This window comes from Dryobates pubescens, chromosome 11, assembly GCF_014839835.1.
Source record: "Dryobates pubescens isolate bDryPub1 chromosome 11, bDryPub1.pri, whole genome shotgun sequence".
Taxonomy (NCBI): Eukaryota; Metazoa; Chordata; class Aves; order Piciformes; family Picidae; genus Dryobates; species Dryobates pubescens.
Window position 1 is genome coordinate 25,033,755 of NC_071622.1, and position 22,532 is coordinate 25,056,286.

Consider the following 22,532-nt stretch of genomic DNA (forward strand, 5'->3'; position numbering starts at 1 on the left):
CAAATGATTAGTATAGACACAGATTTTACTAAGTCTGGTACAGAGCATGATTTCTAGTAGCATTCTTGTGTGCTTTCCAGACCATTCTTAGTACAGTGTTTCCTGTTCTCAAAACTAGCAATGCTGGTTAAGAGCTTAGAGCTGGAAAGGGGAAAATCCTCATCCATTTACTCAAAAGGCTTATGATGTAAATTTTTCTTTCAGTCTGCTTCACACTAATGGATTATAACTCTTTCTTCCACTTGTCCCTCTGTAGTACAAATACAGTAAACTGTTACATTTATCATACTTGTTGATGTTCATTAGAAAGGTCTTCAACATGATTGCAAAGAGAGTATATTGAGGGGGCAGGTGGTAGCATGCATGGAAAGCAGGTCATCTGGCAAACTGGAATTTAATGATTTCTCTTGTCTCTTGGGGATTTTTTCTTTTCTTTCTTCTTCTCCCATCCTTTTTGTCTGGGACCCCAGAGGAGAGGAAAAAGGATTTAATTTCAGTAAGAGCATATCATGGGAGTGTTACCTTATTTTTAGAATAGATGCTAATATCATATAGCCTCAAATAGCCTTAATAATTGGAACACAGATCTGAAAGGCAAACTGTTAAGCAGCTTCTAAATACAGTGTTTTATATCCTCTCACAAAAACCCCAAACAAAACATTAGCATGAAAGGAGAGAATATTAATTCTTCATTCTACACCTTTGAGTTACACTTATCTAATCTTGTTAATTTCTACCTAAATTCTCTAGGAGTCTGGCTTCTCATTTACTGAAGTCCCTGGAAACTGGCAATTATCTTTGCAGTACTTTTTATCAACTCTCAGAGACATAACAGAGATTTGTAAATTGTTTTAAATTATTGTCATACCGTAAAATTACACCTTTTAAATGGAAAAAGCTACTCTGTATCTTGTACAGAGAAGTTGGTAACTGTACTCACTGTAGGTTTTCACAGTTGCGCTAAGGCTATGGTGATATTAAATCAGGGAGTCCTTTGATTCTCAAATATTATATACCATATTTGAGCAAATAATCAATATATATTTTTGTATAACTTGCCCTGTACAGTTATTTCCATATGGACCAGTGGCTTTTAAAAGTGGAGCTTTCAGAACAGGACTGCCATTTGTGTGGGTGTTGGGTTTTTTGTAGTTTTGTTTTGTTTTAAATACCACAGCTCAGTAATATGCTTTAAAAATTCAGATTTAATTAGATTATTTCTTCTAATTCCAATTTAACCACAGACTTCTGCAGAGACTAATATTGACCAGTATTTCCCTAGCATGTGGCTCTTCAATGAGAATGCTCAGAAAGCATGAAAGTCTTAGTCCAACACTAAGATTTACTTTAAGAAATGCTTAGAAATTGCCTGTTTGGTTTAAGCAAAAGTAGAAAAAAATACGCTTCCAAATAAGTGTACTATGTGCAATATATGTACTAAATCAGGACATTTTGTATATTAGCAGAACTGAGTAGTTAATGGTTAACCACCATTTATTTGTTCTTAGATTATCTGGATTTTTCCTATGTGTTCCCTTTTAAAGCTGTAATTCAGAAAACAGTGGAGTCATTGACTCACTGATTCCTTCAATCAAAGAACTATTCATTAAGTGTGCTTTGGTTAGAGCTGCTGTTGACTGCATACCTACAAATCTACTGAGTGTCTTCAAAATCTTGAAATATAAAAGAAATTGAAACATATTTACTTTTATAGCATCAGGTGGAATATACAGATGCCAGTCCTCAGGTAAACATGCTGTGAGTTCCATGCCTTCTGAATGGAGAGATGTTCCTCCTTCCTTTCACCCAAGCAGTGGATGTTAAATGTGTATTGTGGCACACATACATAAAAAGCAAAACAAATAAATACTATAAATCCAGGGAATCCTTTGTGACATGTTCACAAATTTCACAATCCTTAAGTGACATGTTCATACATTTCATCCCCTTCACCCATTATAACATTAAAAAACATTAAACCTTAGAATAATGAGATACTTAAAATAATGATTAAGATAAAGAAAACTTCCTCTTGATGAGGCACTTGTTAATTTTCAGATTTTTCCTGCTGACACTTGCCATTTGAGGGAGTGATGCACTAGGTGCTATTTGGACTCTAATTTTAGTCTCTTTTTCAGTAATTTGGTGTACACTGGGAGCTCATTGGACATCACATGAGGATATTTTGGCTACCAAGAAAACTTAAAATGGACTGTTGTAAAATGTTCTGGACAGTTACCCTCTGGGATTTATTTATCTGTTATTCAAATTACTGCATGGAACTCAAGAACACCTTGCTTGCCAGATGCCATGAGAGGTACCTACAGGTTTTGTTCTGCTACAGGTTTTAATTAACAGGGCCATTCTGGGAGGTACCACTGGGGAGAGCTGAGGCATATACTACAGTCAAGGAGCTCTCTGAAATGCTTGTGATACAGTCTCTCAATTAGTATGCAGAATGTCTGTTTCTTATGGATTTAGTGTACCTCAGAGTAGAGGGATTTCAGAAACCTCCTTTAATCCAATCTTGTTTTACTGAATTATTTATTATTTGCAAGTGATAGGAAAGGTTTGCTCATGCTTCTAAAGAATGGCTGTGAGATGTTACAGGGAGAAGTGCCTGTTTAAAAACTGAGGGCAGGAATCAAAGATGCCACACTTTCTTTCTGTTATTTGATAGAGAAAACAAGAGTGAATACAGAATGATTTTCTTGCTATAGTTTAAAATACACCAAAAAGTGGGATACCTTAGTATTAATAATTAGTGCTGGAATTACTGTTTTCATTATTCATTTTGACTTTTAATTGAGAGTTACTATCTTGGATTTGCATAAGTTTGAAATAATCTGTTGCTGTATACTTACATAGTAAATCTCTATTGGTATATATTTGTGTGTATATTGTGACATTTCTGTAGCTCCAAATGTTTATTTTTTAAGTCATTCTGAAGAGGTGTATAATTATATAAGGACTTATATTTGAAGTGGAGTTTCTAATAACAGCACATGACTCTTTCCTAGGCAGCTATTGTATTGGAACACATGCAGCATGAGCCAGATGAGAAAATTGTACATTTGTGATGTTTTCCCAACTACATTAAATAACAGTGTGACTCCACAAAATAATAATAATACTACTAAAAAAAAACCAAACCAAACCAAAACCTAAAAAACCCCACATAACTGGCATCTTTAGTTTTCCATGATGACATGCCTGGATAAATGGTCCACAGTGCACAAAACTGTCTGTCCTAATTGTTCATGATTTTCTAACTGGACTTAAACTCACATTCATTCAGCCAGTGCTTGAACTAGATAGTTTTCAGAATAAAGAATATAAAGGCAAAGCCTTTGTAGGATATCTGAGAGCATCTTATCTGGGAACATTTTGTACAATTTAGTGAACTTTTAAAGTAAAAAATATTCCAAGTTCAGAAATCTTACTGAAATGTCATTCACCTTGAGATCTGATTAGCAGCCTCAAGAGCATGGGAATTAAATTCACTGAGGCTATCTATTACTCATATTTTAGCATTCTAAAAGAGCTTAGGATAGTGACTAGACTAGAATTTTTATGCTATTTTTATTGCAAATTTAAAATATAAAAAAATAATCAATCTCACAAAGCACAGTATCTATTCCAGAAAAGCTTTTGGTACATCTGGCCTGACTAACTTCTCCATGTAAACAAAGAACAACATACTACATGCTGTGGAAACTTGCACTCCTTTTCAGTTGTGAGTGCTTACTATAAGGCATATTACAATTTTGTATTACAAGCCCTTCATACAGTATATATGAACTCAGTTTATGCATTACTAGTGTCTACAACTTTCCTAGTATTTCCTGCAATGTAATTTTTTTTTTCTGGCTGCTGTTACACACTGAACTGATGCTTTGAACAAAATTATTCCTCACAATCCTCAGATCTTGCTTCTAAATAGTAGCCTATCACTCTGTACTCAACATCAAAATAGGCCTGTATGCCTAGGTTTGCATTTCTCTGTCTGAATTTTACCTGTTGTCACAACTAATTCTTGTAAGGCTCTTGTAAAGCTCTTTTGTTTGTCCTTGTGTTAAGTATCTGAGATAGCCCTGCTAGCAAACTTTCTCACATTCTGTCTTCAGGTTGCCACATCTATCTGCAAAACAGTACCAAGTTTTGCGGAGTCCACTGGTGACTTTCCTCCCTTAAACATAGGACCACTTATTAGTGAATTCTCCCCCCTCCCCCCCTATTCTCATCAATGGTATATTCATGAAAAACCATTTTCTCTTACCCCACATTTTTTTGGTGTCCACATATCACCTCTTAACAGCTTTGGAAAGTCAAATGTTCCACATAAGTGACATCTATAATCACAGGTGTGACAGCCTTTTATGGTACTACGGAAGTTTTTATAAGCTATTAAGTTATCCTTATTCAACAAGTCTTCAAGGATTCCTAGGTAACTGATGATGTAACAAGAGAGATACTGCTGGGTTTTGTTAGTAACATAATCCTGCAGACTGTTCCGTACTTGGTTTCTCTTAGTCTTTAACCAGTTTGAATAATCTCAGTAACCACCTTTTATCTTAACTGCTGTGATGAAGTCTGAGTGCATCTTCTGAAAGACCATTATACACTGAAGAAAAAGCTGTTAGTGTTTCTGATAAGCAATAGAGGCCAGCTTTCTGTTCAGAAAATGTCAAGTTATGTTGCATCTGATTTGTTATATAATACTGGTCTTATAAAATGCAACTCTGTGAACAAAAATCCAAACAACCCAGTCCCTGAGTAGAAAGTTTTCATTACTATCAAAGTAATGTCATGAAACAAATACAGGGTAGAGCGAATATTGGCAGTCATGAATCCATAAATGAATCACGGAATACACCCACTGACAATGTTATTCCTTCCACAGAAATGCATACAACAGACTTCTGCGTTTTGCAGCTTAGAACAGCATGAAAATGTAACACATGTATTAGAGTATGGTCAGTTGTATTTAATCATAAAAGCCTGAGCGTGTCTGTGTCATCAAAGTGTGCAAACTTCTCTCATGGCAGGTGAGGGCCAAATGGTAGCTTTCAAAAAAGCAACAGTGTTGTTACCATTATAAAAAGGTACTTTAATTTTCTTTGGACTCAGCTGCTTCTATTAGATAAAGATTTCTGTCAATGAAACACATTGTTACCAAAACATTACAAAAAAAAGGCTGATAAGTTTTCTTAGCTGGACTGTTTAGATGATGAAGCATCTTGTATCATATTGAATACTGTTGAAATACTGGCCCTTATTTGGCAAATGATGTTTTGAATTCCAGGAAATTACTTTGTAAAATTGGAAGTAAGAAATGGAAATTAGCCTCCAGGAGGGAAAATGAAGAAAAGAAAGTCAGTGCAAAGAAAGGGGAATGACAGAGGATGAATCAGAGGAAGGTGGAGATTCTCACAGAGAATGAGGAATGCAGGGAGTGTGGGTGAAAAGTGCCTGACACTTTCTCAAGTCTAGAAAGGCCTGGCCTTCCAGGATGCTCACTAGTCTCTTCCAGTTGTACCAGTTAATTAAATCACACCCAGACCAATACCCCTTATTTGCACTAACTTTGTCTTGCTGCTATGGTAATCTGCTACAGAGAAATGCAGCGTACTTTGAGGTAGACCATGTTTCAAGTATAACTGGTCTTGAATATTACAAAATACTGCAGCCATATGCTCAAAAGTCCTCAGCTTTGTGTCTGCCACAGACTGTTCCTTTGGAATGCCATTAAACTGTTTCAAAAGGGGCTGCTAGTATTTATGGATTTTCTCCTTTAGCAGAAAATGATGGTTGTGGTGGTCACTAATAAAGGTAATGAGCCAACAAGAAAATGGAATTCTCATCCATGTGATGCTTTCAGTCTAATGGGATCAATATTGGAGGAAGAAGGGGGTAAGATACAATCTGTTCTGGAGTACCTGGGAATATATCAACCCAGATAGGGCCTACCAAGATATCTTTCCCATGCATCAAACCATTTATGGTCATAGGACAAGGGTATATAAGAGTATAATATGGGTATCACAAGCAGTGATAAAGATGTTGGTTTCCCGGTCAGGCTACACACCCTAAGTACGATGCATAGTTTTGGTCCTCACTATACAAGAAGGATGCAGACAGGTTGGATAGGACCCAGAGAAGGGCCACAAGAATGAGCAGATCGGAAGATCTGTCATATGAAGGAAGGCTGAGAGAACTGGATTTGTTCAGCCTTGAGAAGGCTTAGGGGAGACATCATTATCATGCATAACTACATAAAGGGTGGCTATCCTGACTCCCTTTTTATAAAGAGTCCCATGATAAAGACAAGGGGTAATGGGGACAGGTTGGTACTGGGGAGGTTTGGACTGGATGGCAGAAAATTTTTTTTCACCATTCAAACTATTAGGCATTGGAATGAACTCCCAAGGGAAGTGGTGGATTCCCCTATATTGGACAGTTTGTGAAGGCCCAGCTTGATAGGGTGCTGGGCCAGCTCAAATTACATTCTTACCCTGAAAGGTTGGATCATTTGGAGTATATGATCCTTGAGGTCCCTTCCAAACTGGTGTTCTATGAATAGGGTGTATTTTTATTTTGGGAATATGCTGGGCTTCCCTCTTGTGCTCAAAACCAGGGCATCCTCCAGGGACACCACCTCGGGGGCCTGGTGTCGCAAGGGAGCATCTGGAATGGGTTGAAGTATATGAAGACCTCTCTCATCGTGTCCTTTCAGGGTTCCGAAATGGGTTAAGGCTGGTGCTGGCCATTTCCTTGGCATACCGTACGCCAACATCATGTGCAGTAATAACATGTTTTTCACATGGGTGAAATACTTAGGTGTTTGTAGCATCTGGCAGCTCGGGTTGTGAATGCGAACGTGCAGGACGAAACCTTAAGAGGATCAACAGCCGCACGCTCAATCTCCAAACCGAAACTGAACTCGGCGGTGACATCTCCCGGTCATGCGGTTCTCCCATCCCAGCCCGAGTACACAGGCCCGGCTGCCACTGGTCTGATCATCTCCTGGGAGCGGCGACCCGTCCGCGCTGCCCGTTCCCGCCCCGCGCCTCTTCCCATGTCAGGTGGCGGAAAGCCCAGCCGGGGAGGCCTGACTGTGCCGGTCCGCTCCTTCCCGTGCAGTCGGGAGGCCTTGCTCCTCCTCTCAATGCCCCGGCCCAGACTTCCGGCTGCTCTCAGCGCTCCGACGGGTCCCTGTCCGCAGCGGTGGTGCTGGCGTGCAGCCGTCGCCATTTTGTGAGGAGAGCTGGCGGCGGGGCTGACGGCCAGTCGGTAGCGGTACGTGAGGCGACGTCTCTCTGCCGCCAGCGAGGAGGAGGAGGAGGAGGGCGAGGTTGGGGCCGGGCTGCGCTTCGCAGCAGTGGGGCGGGAGAAGCTGTCGAAGGGAACAGCTTTTGCGCCGCCTTGGTTTCCCGTGGGGTGGGTAGCTGTTGCCAGAGAAAGAGGCCGGGGCGGCGGGGGAAGAGGCAGCCTTCATGCCCGGAGCTCCGCGGCGGGAGCGTTTCCCAGCGGGGTCACCGCTGGCAGCAGGGTGCGACCCTCCCGAAGGAGCCCGTGAGAGATGTAGTCTCTTTGGTCTTCGTGAGCACGGTTTGCTCCCCTCCCCTTGAAGGGCTGCTGGGCTTGTAAAGACGTTTGTCGTGGGGAATTCTTATTAAGTACAAAAATAAGTGTCTTCCGATCGAACAGCGAGGGGGAGCGTCCGCCATCCAAGCACCTGGGTTCTGCTTGCGGGTTTTATCCAGCAGACCTCATCTAACCGGTGAGCTTCAGCGCTCTGAATTGCTTCCAGTTACAGATTTAAAAAAAAAAAAAAAAAAAAAAAAGCTGCCTGTCAACACAGACATCGCTTCGTGCCTTCTTAGAAAGGCTGATAGGCTAATTAATTAAGAATAAATGACGGTACTTTCTGTACTTTGTTTACCCATTGCACCATAGCAAATGGTTGGTGAGAATATCTGATGCTGTCAGAATCCGCTACTGAAAGTTTCAGAATGTGTGACCTCCTGGAATTGCAGTAGAGATTTGGGAAGCTGATCATGTAGTTTTCGCTCTTTCTTTGACACTCTGCTGGGCTCTAAATATCTAACAGTTTACAGCCTTTCAAAATCTGAGTGGACTTTGAAAAGGACATTAAAGAATGGTTTTGGCTGGTTTCTGTACTAAATTTCACATGCTTTTCGAATTTGATAATTTTATATGTTTGGGTGTGGCTTTTTTGTATCATGTGTTTTGGTTCTCTGTTTCATCTGAGAAACAACTAATTTTTCTGAGGATTTAAATGTGACTGACTCCCAAAACAGATAGATTTTCAGGCAATGAAAATCAAAGGTTTTATTTGGTTGCAGTTGGTTAATATGCTAGCTGTAGTTGGATCTCTCTTACTCCCTGCTTCCACTGTTACTTTATTGTTTTACATTGCATCATCATTAAGTCCAAGATAATTTTTAAACAAGGCAGTTTATAGATCTTTTCAGGGATTGAGAGTTGGCTTCTGGGCTTGCAAATATATTTCCTAGACTTTATTTCTTTTGTGATAATGGTAAAATATACCTTTACCACTTGTAATAGTTTATAACAGCTGTAACCATTTTCTTTTTAGTATACTGCAGCATGTTTTTACCAAGATCTGTTAAAGTCAAGAGAACTGCTGATGAAGACAAAAGTTGTACAGCTAAGAGAAATAAGTCATCTTCTGGAGGATCTTTGCTCGTGGACACTGCTGAGTACCAAGTCTGTAAGCCAGTTGGAACACAAACTTCTGCTTCAGGAAGTAGTTTGAATGAAGTTGTACAAGAACACACCGAACCTGCAGCTGGAGACCTTGGTGCTGCTAATGCAACTTTGGAAAAGGACAGCCAAAATACTGATGAAGATAGCACGTCAGAAGAACCCATAAAATCCTACAGCAAATTGCAGCGTTGGGCAGAACCTGGAGAACCTGTATGTGTTGTCTGTGGTCGCTATGGAGAGTATATCTGTGATAACACGGATGAAGATATTTGTAGCTTGGAATGTAAAGCCAAACACCTTCTACAAACTCAAGCAAATGGAAAAAAGCTAACATCTGATCAGCTCACAAAAGAAGAATCTCAAGCAGAAACTCACCTTAATGAGCCTTATTTCTACAAAGATCATTCCTTTATTTTAGGTTTGCAGGAGGAGCAGATTGAGAACCTTAAACTGCAGCTAGGTATTGCTGTCCACGGCCAGCAAGTGCCAAGACCTATTGTAGAGTTTGAACACTGTGGTTTTCCTGAAACTTTAAACCATAATTTAAAAAAGTCTGGCTATGAAGTCCCAACTCCAATCCAGATGCAAATGATCCCTGTTGGACTATTAGGGAGGGATATTGTGGCTAGTGCAGACACGGGCTCTGGAAAAACAGCAGCTTTCCTACTTCCTGTTATTATGAAGGTTTTGAAAGAGGTAATGAAACAATGTCTTTAGAGAAAGTAATTTGAAATTTGTCTCTGGACTTCCAGTGTAACTGAATTATAAATGGAGGCAATTCTGTGCTTCTATGATAAGCTGTTTGGTGATACTTATATAAGGAACAAAACTTCCTAAAAAGTTAAGACTGTACTACTTTAATGATTCATCTGTGCCTGGCTGATGAGTAGTGAGTCAGAGGGGCTATTAATTTTATTATTGTTGTTACTCTTTTATTTCAGAGACATGTGTTTTTGCTGTATAAAGTTCCTATCATTGCTTGTCTTCTCTGGCTAATACTGGTTTTACTTAGTGGTGTGCAAGACAGTAAAGAGAAATAATCTGTTCCTATAATATCTAGACTTCTAAATTTCTTTAAATGGTTTCTTGATTCAGCTACTATCCTGTGATTTGAGTTCATGTGGAATTTGTTCTGAATTTCTGTTACAGATTCAGTACAATAACCAAAATAGGAAAAAGCAGTCCCCACAAACGACTACAATCTTTCTTGGCCTTTTTGTGTTGTTGTCAGGAAGCTATTCTAAATGTGTTCTTACATATGCATTAATTTTTCTTTTCAAAAGTTGAGGGATAAGCTTACTTGGCCTGCATTGGTAAAGGTATCATCCCCTTCTACCTTCCGTCTTCAAATAGAAAGGATATTAAGCAGTCTAATTGTATCCACAGTAGCTGTGCTATATCATTTTATTTTAATATTGGGGGATTAAATCTTGGAAAGTTTTTATCTAAATAATAAAGCAATTTCACGTTCAGCAGATCTCCCCCTCTTCCCAGACAGAAACTCCATCTGCCCTTATTTTGGCACCAACAAGGGAATTAGCAATTCAGATAGAGCAACAAGCTAAAGAACTGATGACTGGTTTGCCAAACATGAGAACAGTTCTCCTGGTGGGAGGTTTGCCACTGCCACCACAGCTTCACCGTCTCAAGCAAAGTGTTAAGGTAAAGACTTGGGTATGGAAAGATCCCGTGGAGAGTTATGTTTTCGTGACATTTGCTGGAAAACAATGTTACTGTTGACATGTATGGATATTCCTGCTTTCAAATATGCCATTTTATTAGCCAAGGAGCTGCAATTTACAGCCAAAATACTTTGATTTTAATGGAGATTACATTACTTGTATTTAGACACTTCCATTGGAGCTGTAAAGATTTGAGGATTCTTAAGTTTACCTATGAAAGTTCTGCAACTTACTTGAATGTAAGTTATTTCACTAATTCCTTCTCACCTATGTGCTGTAACTTGATAGTTTTTCTAGGACAGTCATCTGTCCTTTCATGGAATTTCTAACTCCAGTTTTGTTTGTATGTGTTTGGGTTTTGTTCATTTGTTTGTTTGTTTTTTAGGTTATAATAGCAACACCTGGAAGACTTCTTGAGATTTTAAAGCAAAGTTCTGTTCGTCTGAATGGCGTAAAAATTGTAGTGGTGGATGAAGTAAGTTTTTAGTTATCAGGGCTGTATTGCCTATACAGAGGTCCTTTAAGAGCTTAACTTATTACGGGGAGTTCATGATAAAATTAATTTCTGAAGAGGAAAATACATTTTTTTTTAACAGGCTGAAATGTATTTGAACCATGCATGTTGTGTTAGCTCTAAGACTTACAGGGTACTACTGGCTTAGCATTTCTTCTGACTGAAGACACTACTGCACTTGGATTATTGCTTGCTTATCATACACATTATGGTTGTGCTGTTCATGGCAGAATCTGGTACAAATCTATTATTTTTCACTTAGGTGGACACCATGTTAAAAATGGGTTTCCAGCAGCAAGTATTGGATATTTTGGAAGGCATCACTCAAGATCATCAAACCATACTGGTGTCAGCCACAATTCCAGTGGGAATTGAACACTTAGCAAATCAGCTTCTGCACAATTTTGTGAGAATAACTATTGGAGAAAAGAATCTGCCTTGTTCCAATGTTCGCCAAATTATCTTGTGGGTAGAAGAACCATCCAAAAAGAAAAAGCTCTTTGAAATACTAAATGTAAGTGTAATTTTTTTTTTTTCATAAGAACCTTTTTTTAAAATTCATGTCTTTATGCATGTGTGTCAGGTTCTCATCTTTTACTGTATGCTTTGAAGAGGTGAGGAGAGGTTAAACCTGTAACTGCGCTCATTAGTGAAGTAGTTCTGCAGTGTAAGAGTTTTAATGGCAGTTTCGGGGATTATTCTACCACCATCAGTAACACGTCCTTCTGTGCTGCAGCACACCCAATTCCTGTGCTGGGATCCATGTTTAAAATTATAATTTTGATAACTTTTTTGTGATTCACAGTATGGCATCCCAAAGATTTGTACTGGTTATCTCTGGGTGGTAAAGGAGCAGGACTTAAACTATCATAGGTGCTGCCTTACCGCCTGGGAATGGGTTGTCATTTTTGAAGTCATTAAAGAAACCAATGGGAAAGCTAATTTAGTTCTTAAATCTTCTATTATATGAATAATAATATATGTCTTTTATGAGTACTTAAGCTGGGAGAAGTAAATAAGAACCTTTTACTGAACCTGAGAACTTCAAGAGATTCAGACTTGCTATGTAGCACGTAAGTGAACAAAAAAGAAAGCTGCTGACTTAAAAAATGCATGCAATGTTATAAACTTGGATTCTGAGTCTACAAATCATTGTATGTTTATGATGTACATATTTGTGTAGTTTCATGGCTGGTATCTTTTTCCTTATCTAGAGTCTAAAACCATTTATTTATATTGAAGTCTTCTTAATGCTAGAGATAATGAATGGAATAAATAGAATCCAGATTGCTGCTGCTGAGCAGCAAACTCTTATAATACCTTCATAAAAAACAGTTTTAATTTTACAGGATAAGAAACTTTTCAAGCCTCCAGTGTTGGTGTTTGTGGACTGTAAGCTAGGAGCTGATCTGTTGAGTGATGCTGTTCATAAGATTACAGGATTGCAGTGTACATCTATGCATTCTGAGAAGACTCAGGTGGAAAGAACAGACATATTACAGGTTTGTGCCTTCTAAGGTTGCAGGGGTTTGAACAGATTTTAACTGGCCAATTTTTAAAATAGTCGTAATTTACTGCTTTTCTGCAGTATACTGGAGACTATTTCCTGGGTGTTTTGCTTTGAAATAGGAATTTATGCATTTAACATTGATGTGGGTTTTTTAAAATTAAAATAATGATTTTGACCTTTTTTTAATTAGCTCTGTGAATTATATTCCTATTTAAATCAAGAGTACAAAGGGGCCATTTTCTCTTCTGCAATAGAATAATCCCTCTAGGTGTAATCTTACATTGTATATATATCCCTAGCTGATGCTTGGAGAGCTTCAAAATGCAAATAAGAAAAAAAGAAAGTTTATTCTTGTCTTCTCAGGGATTACTTCAAGAGAAGTATGAAGTTATAGTAAGTACTGGAGTTCTTGGACGAGGGCTTGACCTGGTCAACGTCAAACTGGTAGTGAATTTTGATATGCCATCAAGTATGGATGAATATGTACATCAGGTAAATAAATGAATTGCTAAAGCGTTATTTGAAAGAATACTGAAATACTACTTTCACCTAGGGAAATTTAAATGTAACCACAAATAATATTTTCATCATCACAATATTTGTTTTATAGGAGAGTAACATACTGAATCTTTTCTGTAGAGGTAAATTAGAACAATCTAGAACATTGTTCTTACATTTCCTGTTTCTTGAACACCTGCAGGGATGGTGGCCCTGTTGCAATGCCTGACCAATTCTTCAGTAAAGAAATTTTTCTTAATATCCAATCTAAACCTCCATTGGCACAATTTCAGTCCATTTCCTCTTACTGTATCAGCTGATACTAGGGAAAATAGACCTACCCCTGCCTCACTACAACCTCCTTTTAGGAAGTTGTGAAGAGCAATGAAGTTTCATCTCAGCCTTCTCTTCTCCAGACTAAAGAATCCCAGTTCCCTCAGCTGCTTCTCCTAAGGTTTGTGCTCTAGACCCTTCACCAGTTTTCTTGCCTTTCTCTGGACATGCTCCAGCAACTCAGTGCCTTTCCTCTAGTGAGTGGCCCAAAACTGAATGTGGTATTCAAGGTGTGGCTTCACCAGTGCCAAGTACAGGGGTACAATCACTTCCCTACTGCTGGCCACACTGTTCTTGATACACACCAGGATGCTGTTGGCCTTCTTGGCCCCCTGAGCACACTGCTGGCTTAATGTTCAGCTGACTGTCAACCAGCACCCCCACGTCTTGTTCTGATAGGCAACTTCCCAGCCACCCTGCCCCAAGCTTGTAGTGTTGCATGGGGTGGTTGTTGCAGCACCTAGCACTTGGCCTTATTAAAGCTCATACTATTGGCTTCAGCCCAGCCAGCCTGTCCAAGTCTCTTTGCAGAGCCTTTCTGCCCACAAGCAGATCAACACACCCACACAATTCAGTGTCTGAAAACATACTGAGGGTGCACTCACTTCACTTGTCCAGAACACCGATGTTAAACAGAACGGGCCCCAGTATTGAGCCCTGGGGAACAGCAGTTGTGGATTTAACTCTGTTCATGCCCACACTTTGAGCCCAGACATCCAGACAGTTCTTAACCCAGTAAAGCATCCACCCATTCAAGCCATAAGCAGCCAGTTTCTCTGGGAAGATGCTGTTGAAGGCCTTACTGAAGTCAAAGTAAAAAACATCAACAGCCTTTCCCTCATCCACCAGGTGGTCACCATGTCATAGAATAAGATAAGGTTGGTCAAACAAGATTTACGCCTTGTAAACCCATGTTGACTAGGTGCAGTTGTGGTCTGGTCTGATGCATGATGTCACTCATGATGATACTGCTCCATGGCTTCCCCTGGTGCCAAAGTCAGACTGACAGTCCAGACAAAGTCAGTGGGCTAGGACATGTGACATGAACAGAGAGTAGAGGGAACTGGGTTTGTTGAAGCTGGAATAGAGATGAATTGCTGTCTTCAAATTGGTAATAGGTGGTTACGGAGAAGACAAAAAAGTATAGTCAAAGGAACACGAGGCAACAGTCACAACTCACTGCAAGGGAAATTCTGGCCTCATAACAGGAAAAATGTTTTTCCACAGTGAAAGTAGTCAGGCAGTGGAACAGAGTGCCAAGAATGATGATGGAATGTCTGTGCTTGAAGACACTCAGAATTTCACAGGACAAGGCCCTGAGCAAACTGACCTAACTGAAGTTTGCTCTGTTCTGAATAGGTGGAAAGGACTTACAGAAATTATTTAGTCCCATGAGCTAATGTATTCTGCATTGCTAACCGCAGTATGTTTCTGGGTTTTTTAATTACCTTTCTGGTAAAGTTTTGAGCAAGTAGTAAATTAAAAGGTTGTAATTTTAGATTATTTAAAGTTTCAGATCTGCATATCCTGAATTCAGAAGGTTTGTTCAACTTTGTGTTTAGAGGATGAAGTAAAGAGATTTGATCTTGTCACTTAAGTTAGTTACTATAAACTTAGGTTTATAGCTGTTTTCTATAACAGGATATCTGAAGGTCTTCAATTTCATATTGATAACTTAAAATGTGGTTTTGTTTTTTTCAGGTTGGAAGAGCAGGGAGGTTGGGTCACTGTGGAACGGCAATTACTTTTATCAATAATAACAGCAAGAAGCTCTTTTGGGATGTAGTGAAGAGAGTAAAACCAACAGGCACCATTCTTCCCCCACAGCTACTTAATTCCCCTTATCTTCACGACCAAAAGCGAAGGGAACAACAGAGACTTAAACAGTTACAGAACAGCCTTGTGACAGGAGATAATCTTATGGACATTATTAGAAAACATGATAAAAATAATTCTCAGAGGTAATAAAGATATGCTTATATTATAAAGTGTGGTAAAAAATAAACATGGAATTTTGATGCCTTGTGTATAGCCTTTTAAAAAGTTTATATATTACATTTCTTAACAAGTTTCATTTTTATTTCAAGCTATTGTGTGTTTGAGTTACAGCATGGCCTAGTTAAAATACTCCATGTAACCCTTTTTCAAGACCAGTACTCTTTGGTCTTGCTTGCAACAAACTGATTTCTTTCTATTTCTTTATTTTGTTTTAATGTTTCTGAATAATAATTTCAGACATAGTGTGAAATACACTCTAAGGGTAATTGATAGGAGGTAAGATTTTCAAAAAGGACCCACAAAAAAAGAGTTATCAGCTTAGTCACTGAAAACAAGCCTCACTGTATTTCTGTTAGTTTATGTAAAAGCTTCCACTGGGAACATTTCTTTGAATCCTCAAGATTGTTCTCTGGGGGGTTCTTGTCAACATATGTGCAAGGTAGGTTTGTGAACTACTGAAAGTTTAGGTTCTCTTTTATTAGTTGTGGACTGGTTATTAACGGTCCTAGTCTCCATCAAACACATAAATAAGGAATTTAAGTTGCCATGCTCTGACATCAGATGCTGGGGTGTTTTGTTTTGAAGGAAGTGAGACCTATGTGGAGATAGTGTTGTATAACTTACACCATCTGGAGTCTGAGAAGATAGGTCATGATCAAACTGGTTTGGTTGGTGGTGGTGGTTTTGTGGGTTTCCCCCCCCCCGCCCCCCCCTTTCTTTTCTCTTAGACTGAGTCTTGAGAAGTTAGTTTCATCAGACTTTTCAAGCTGCTGTGATACATCATCCCATTTTAGGTAGGCTGAGATATCCCAGGAAACTAGCCGTGTATATTGTCTACTCTTTGTCCAAGGGCTATCAATATGATAGGCTGACGTGGGTAGCAAACTGACTTGGGAAAGGCTAGTAGCCGATTTATTCCACCCCACCCTCCTCTGAACTAGAAACGCGAGGTCTTACCTGCTACAAGGCAGAAGGTACAAGCATGGCATTGGTGCCAGGGGCTCTTCAGCAGGTTTATGTATTAAGAATAAAGTCCTCTTACGAATTCTGATAATCTGAAAGATGGTATTTATTATTACTTCTACTACTTGAAACATCATCCGTCAGAGGGAGAGCCTCGTTTTTCACTTCCCTCCCCCTGCTTTGTCTTTTGTCTCCCTCTGCTGTTCTTGTTTTTGAAAAGTTTTACGATGCAGTTCGCCGTGGGGCGCATTTTTAAGTGCCGAATCTTTTCTGAGCTGCGTATGTCCTTCAGCGAGAGAGCGGTTTCTGTTAGTGGTGGAGATTTCATGAAGGGAAGCGTGATACTCTTTCTCATCCTGCAGCCCTCAGCCGTTCCAATAATCCTGTTTTTGAAGGGTGAATTGTATAGCGGTGCGTTCTGAATGCGCCTGGGTGCCTGAGCCGTGCACTGCCGAGCGGTTCGCTCCAGAAAGCGGACCCTATTAACGGGCCGGCGGGTAGCGCGGAGCTGCGCCTGGCACTAAGGGGGTCTCCTGCCCATCAGCCGCAGGCTGTCCTCACCAGCAGGAAAGCCAGAGGGCCCAGCCGCGGCTGCGAGCGGTGTGTGGGACGCGGCGCACTGGAGACTGCCTGAAAGCTCGGTGCAGCTAGGGGCTGCCCCTTTCTGACGCAGCTCCGGGCGGGAGCCAATCCCCGCGGGCCCGGCGGATTCAAACAGGGCAGGGAGGGGGCGCGCGCTGCGTCCGGTGCGGAGGGGAGCTGTGCTGTTGGTGAGGTGAGGGAGAGACGGGCGGGCGGGCTTCTTACGGGGTGGGCTTATCTTTGTTGTTCTCAGGGCCTGCAGTGGCACGGCTGGGCCATTGCTTCGGGAGTGCCAGAGCTGGGTGGCGCAGGGTGGCGAAGGAGTTCACTCAGACTGGGTCAGGTAGCCATTGGTTTCGCCTCACTTTTTTCCCGGGCACTCGGTGACATAGCGGGGCGGTGGTAAAACGGTTATGTGGCTGTGTGGAGAGGCTTGAGGGGGCCCGCCTGAAGAGGGTGAGTTTGCCGAACGGCACTAAAGCTTTCTTCTGTGCTTTCATTCAGCTCGGAACGCTCGAGTTTCATCTCTAGTTTACTATTTGTAATCGACTGAAAACGAGAAACGAGCGTGCTTGTGACAAGTCTCGAACCTTATTTTAGGATGGAGGAAGTTTTAATGAAGGCACTAAGCTTCCTACAGAAAAGCTCTGTGGGTGTTCACCAGGCACGGGTACAGCATCAGGAATGGAGAATTTCTGTCCTTAACGCTAATTAGCCTAAAGCTGAGTGGAAAACACTAGGGCAACTCATGGCTTACAACCCTACCGAGTGCTAGGTGGAACTACGAAATGTGTGTTTCACAGCTCATGTGACATGAGTGGTTTCCTGTGTCAAACTAAATTGTATAGTGAGTACACTCTGGTTTGAATTTCTTGAAACTTTCCTCAAAATTTTTGAGCTGTGAAAACTTTGTGCAGTCAGGCCAAGTGTAGAGGTGGATGCAGTTGCATGAATTTTGAGGTCACTCCAAAAGCTTGTAAGTGTAGCACTAAATGAGACGTGTGTTAGAGCAATGGTTAAATAGTTACTTACACATCTTATACTATCTTACTATCATCTACTGCTGTCAAGCCTGTTGCAACCCAATAACTGATGCAGGCTCAACAGCAAAAGCATACTTTTCCATAAAGAGTGCATATGTACAGCTCTCTAAATGTTTACATGTAGAAAGGATATGGAACACGTTTTACAGTCATTCTTCTGTCCCCTATTTTGGGGGTTTGTTATGGGTATGTGTACTATAGCAAAGATAATGTCCACGTATATTGTAATAGTCATCTTTATTAATTGACCTATTCTGATAATGAATTTTATGTTATATATAAAAATCCGGGGGGGGGGGGTGGGGTGTGGAAATCTGCTTTGTGTTCACACATTTTCTGTTCAACTCTAAAGTCTTGTTGTCCTATTGGAGTCTGTTAGTTGTAAAACATTAAGGTCATAGATAGTTGTGAGTGAATGGAGGCAGGGTATTGAATTCTCATTTGGAAGAAGTGAACATGGTGATCTCTGATTCTAAATAGTTAGGTTATTTTTTGAACCAGCTGGGGCTGCTTCATCATGGCTCATTGGCTTTCTGAAACAAATAATATGACTCAATAAAAGGAATAAAGTAACCTGTCATTGGTGGAAACAGTCATTCAGATTATATATATAAATTATTTTAGTTTCTATTGGAGGTGAAACAGGATACTAATTACTATTGTTTGGGTATGTGTGTTTGCTACAGTATGTGTAAAGAGCTCCCCACATGCTGAAGCCTCATTCGCACTGGACATGTGTATTGTAAAATCCTTTGTTTTGTCTCCCCAGATTCCTTAAGAAGCAGCAACTAGAAGTAATCTTTCAGGAAGGGTGTTGTACTTATTAAAAATCTAATGTGAACTTTCTTGAAGACAAAATGCCTATTTACACAGTTCCTGTGAGAAGTCCCTATGAGGCACAACCTACTAAAACTTTGCAGAAGACTTCTTCACGGAATACCTTTATTAGCATCAATGCATCTGGGCAGCAACCAAAAGCACAGATGTCAGGAGAGGGAAAGGATAGTCTGCCTTCACATTCTCAGTATAAGACTGAGGAATTAAATCAGACCTATGTGATTTCAACTTGTAAAGACGCAGGTGATGCATCGACTATGCTTAAACCTGAAGGCAGATTAACACTCCAGAGGAGAACTGGAGCAAGCAAAGCATCAGTGTCAAGTAGTGAACAGCTGCATACAAACACAATGCAAGGCATAAAAAATATGCATCCAGAGAAAAGACTTGCTCTGCAGAGGCGTATGAGGACTGATTCCACAGAGAAAAAGAAAATCAATCAAAATACTGTGCCTAGAACTGAAAATAATGACTCAGCTGCACAAAGAAATTGCAAGAGTGCACCTCTACCAAATGTCAAGAATAATGACACTCATGATGTTAAATCTAGCTTTAGGTTAGCTGAGGGTCAGCCAGCTGCAAAGGTGCAGCATAACATCAACAGCAAGGATTCCTGCGGCTTTGTTGATGGTCTGTGTGAAAACGACAGGTGCACACGTACAACATATAGGGCAAGTGCTGCTGACACAAGACTTGAAGTTCCTAAATCAGAACAATTAATTACCTCAAAATATATTAATAGGATATCTGAAGAACAGCTGAATGAAAAAGAAAATACAAATAAGTTATCTGGAAAGCAAAGGTTGCAACACTTGATTATAAAACATAACAGCTTGGAAAGACCTAGGACACCAACAAAAGGTTCAATAGAAGGGTTTCAGCTTACACCGAAGAACAGCATTTCTCGGGATCAACCATCTTTATCCATTTCAAATAAACAAACATCTCATCTTCAAACTTCAGCCAAAAAAACCCCTGGAGTCTCTATCTCTCCTTCTGTGAGTAGATGTTCAAAAGCAAAAGAGAACATAGAGACTCTAGCTGAGAGCAATAGCACTGAGAAAGAGGTTTTCAAAGTGGAAAGCAGCAAAGTGGTTGTAGCTGTGCGTGTACGGCCTTTCAGTAAAAGGTTTGTATCATGGACTTATTTCTGATGCGGAGAGTAACTTCTGGATATATTGATTACTGCTTGGTATTTTTTTTGCATGTTTGATCATCAGCCATGAAGGATACAATACATACTTTGAAATCAGCATATATTTAATGCAACATCAAGATAAATGCTTTATTAAGAGGCTGAATTCACTTTAGAGCTGTTTTGGGCTACCTTTTTACGTATTAGATGAAATATTTTGAGTTTTAATACTTAATATGTTTGTCAAACAGCTAATTTTAACAATGGTTATTGTACTTTTTTATATTTTTTTGTTCTTCCCATAAAGCAATTGATTGAAATTACTACCTTGGAGAATGTAGCTTATTTATGCATTATTTTTCCCCTTCCTCCTACCTCCATTCAGAGAGAAAGATGAAAACTCGCTTCCTGTAATCTCCATGAATGGTCCAGAGACAGCTGTACGAAATTCAGCCACAAACCACATGTACCGCTTCAGTTACGACTTCTCTTTCTGGTCTTTTGACAAGTGTGATCCTAATTATGCCAGCCAGGCAATGATTTATGAAACTTTGGCAGTGCCACTCCTTGAAAGAGCTTTTGAGGGATATAATGCTTGTCTTTTTGCTTATGGGCAGACTGGCTCTGGAAAGTCATACACGTAAGTTTCTGGGAGTAATTGTCAAAATTCTGTAGGAGCCAATTGTTACACAACATCAAGTCATGAAAAGAGATTGTATGAAATAGATTTCATAGTTACTGAATTGTGTTAAAATGCTTTTCATGTGTTTTAAACAAAAATAAATAGACCAGCATTTTGTAGTAATTAAGACAAAGTTAGCTATAGACTGTTTTTATGTATCAGACATTGACCTCTTTGTGCTTCTTATGAAAAAAATAAAAGCACTTTCTAGAGATTTTAGTGAAGAAAAACCTTTAGTGCCTTGGGCTTCTCCATCTAGTGCTTTTGGTCACTGCTGTTTGTTATTTTTTGTGTGAAGTGACTTTGTAAAGCACATTGGTTTTTGACAAGACCTGTAAGATGCCATTCTAATTATGGTCCTGACTGTTTCAGAAGTTAGAAAAATATCCGTATGCTTCTGACACTGTTTACTTGAAATCTAATCTTTACACAACATTATCTCAAGACAAGTCACACCTGTAGAGTTGAGAGCAAATATCATATACCTTGTATACATTTTTCCCATAGAATGTCTAGTGAATTGTTTTGTTTCCAAGCATTATTATTAAGGTCAGCATTATGAGCTTTGTAATTTTGATAAGGTACTATAGTTGCCTGCGTATGTAGCTGAGGTCCAGAAGTGTTTCTGTTCAATTTATTATAATTTTAATGTTTTTATTCACTATATAATAGATGGAGGAATTATGCAGAGGTAAGATTATTTCTTTATAAAAGGAAAGTACATTCTTATTTACAATATGTAATTATCTTGGCGTAAAAGAAATGTTCCGCATCGCAATTGTTAACCTATTTGTAGGTTTGCTGGGTGTTTTGCTTATTGTGTGTTGGTTTTTTTCCCTTCGCTTTCAGGTAAACAATTACTTACCTTTGCCCCTTTGTATTTTAAGGAAATGAGTATCGGTAATATGTGTCCCCAGTTGAGGCATGCACAACAAATTTCTGTTGACAACTATGTTGTGCAGCTGTGTGCATCTCTGGGCTGTAGCTGAGATAGTCCAGTATGCCACTGTTTGCAGTGGCAGAACTAGACAGGGAAGAACTACCTGGAGGTGAAGGAGAGGTTTAGATTACTGCACTGGCAGTGTGCACAGAATATAAAATGTATGCATGTTAGAATATTAAACGTTTATAGATTTTGCTGTTTATAGTGCAACTCACTCAGTTGCTGTAGGTTTTTTTATTTAACTTAAGTTTTCAACTTGTTTCTCAGTAGAAGAATTAGAAAATACCTCTGGACATCACTTTGTCCAACTTCCCACTCAAGCAAGCACCAACTTAGATAAGGTTTATTTCTGTTTTTTTAATTCTGTAACTTACAAGTAGATGATATTTCAACTTCAGAGCTATAGAGTTATTATTAAAACTAGCTGTGGAGTGTTGCAAAAGGGAACTAACGGTTTTTTGTAACTACAGAATGATGGGATTTGATGAAGATCGAGGAATAATTCCAAGACTTTGTGAAGATCTTTTCTCCCAAATAGCACAAAAGGACAAGCAACAGGTGGTATGCTTATGCTGTTGGCTTTACACTGAATTATGAGGAACCTCAAGCATTTCAGTACTTTGATACTTTTTTTCATTTGATACCTTAGTGTTGATCTATTTATTAATGTCTGTATTCTTTGCTGATTCAAATCTGATTTCTGACAGTAGCTCTAATTTAATAAGGTTCCTTAAATAGTCAAAATCAACATAATTTTGCTTCCTTAATGACAACAATATAAAAAAAATAATGTTTTTAATGTGTCACTGGATTAAAATTTCTTCCTCTCTGTAGCATGCCTTATAAGGTTTTTGTAAGGGAAGGTCAAAAGAAATTCTTGTGCTATTGATACTATCAATGCAGGCATAAAAAGTAGAACTCAAAAAAAAGTACGTTGTCACACATGAAAGCAAAATACACTTTAGTTACATTATATTGCTAGTATTCTATCTTAGTATTCTTGCTGAAATAAATTGACAAAACTCAACTACTCCTACCTAGATTTTTATTAAAAATAC

The 22,532-nt window shown here is 39.4% G+C and overlaps 1 protein-coding gene across 3 annotated transcripts; it reads left to right on the forward strand.

Moving 5' to 3' along the window:
- The first annotated feature begins 7,226 nt into the window (after positions 1-7,226).
- DDX59 (DEAD-box helicase 59) lies at positions 7,227-15,782 on the forward strand. 3 transcript variants are annotated; one of them, XM_054165358.1, is made up of 9 exons: positions 7,238-7,299; positions 7,711-7,783; positions 8,624-9,450; positions 10,249-10,416; positions 10,822-10,911; positions 11,213-11,464; positions 12,300-12,452; positions 12,824-12,952; positions 14,993-15,782. In XM_054165358.1, the coding sequence occupies exons 3-9, from the start codon at positions 8,635-8,637 to the stop codon at positions 15,254-15,256; spliced, it is 1,872 nt and encodes a 623-aa protein (XP_054021333.1). In that variant the 5' UTR covers positions 7,238-7,299; positions 7,711-7,783; positions 8,624-8,634; the 3' UTR covers positions 15,257-15,782. The 3 variants fall into 3 exon arrangements, with proteins under 3 accessions (XP_009899186.2, XP_054021333.1, XP_054021334.1); XM_009900884.2 differs by lacking the exon at positions 7,711-7,783 and having other exon boundaries at positions 7,227-7,299; XM_054165359.1 differs by lacking the exons at positions 7,238-7,299; positions 10,822-10,911 and having other exon boundaries at positions 7,364-7,783.
- The last annotated feature ends 6,750 nt before the right edge of the window (positions 15,783-22,532 follow it).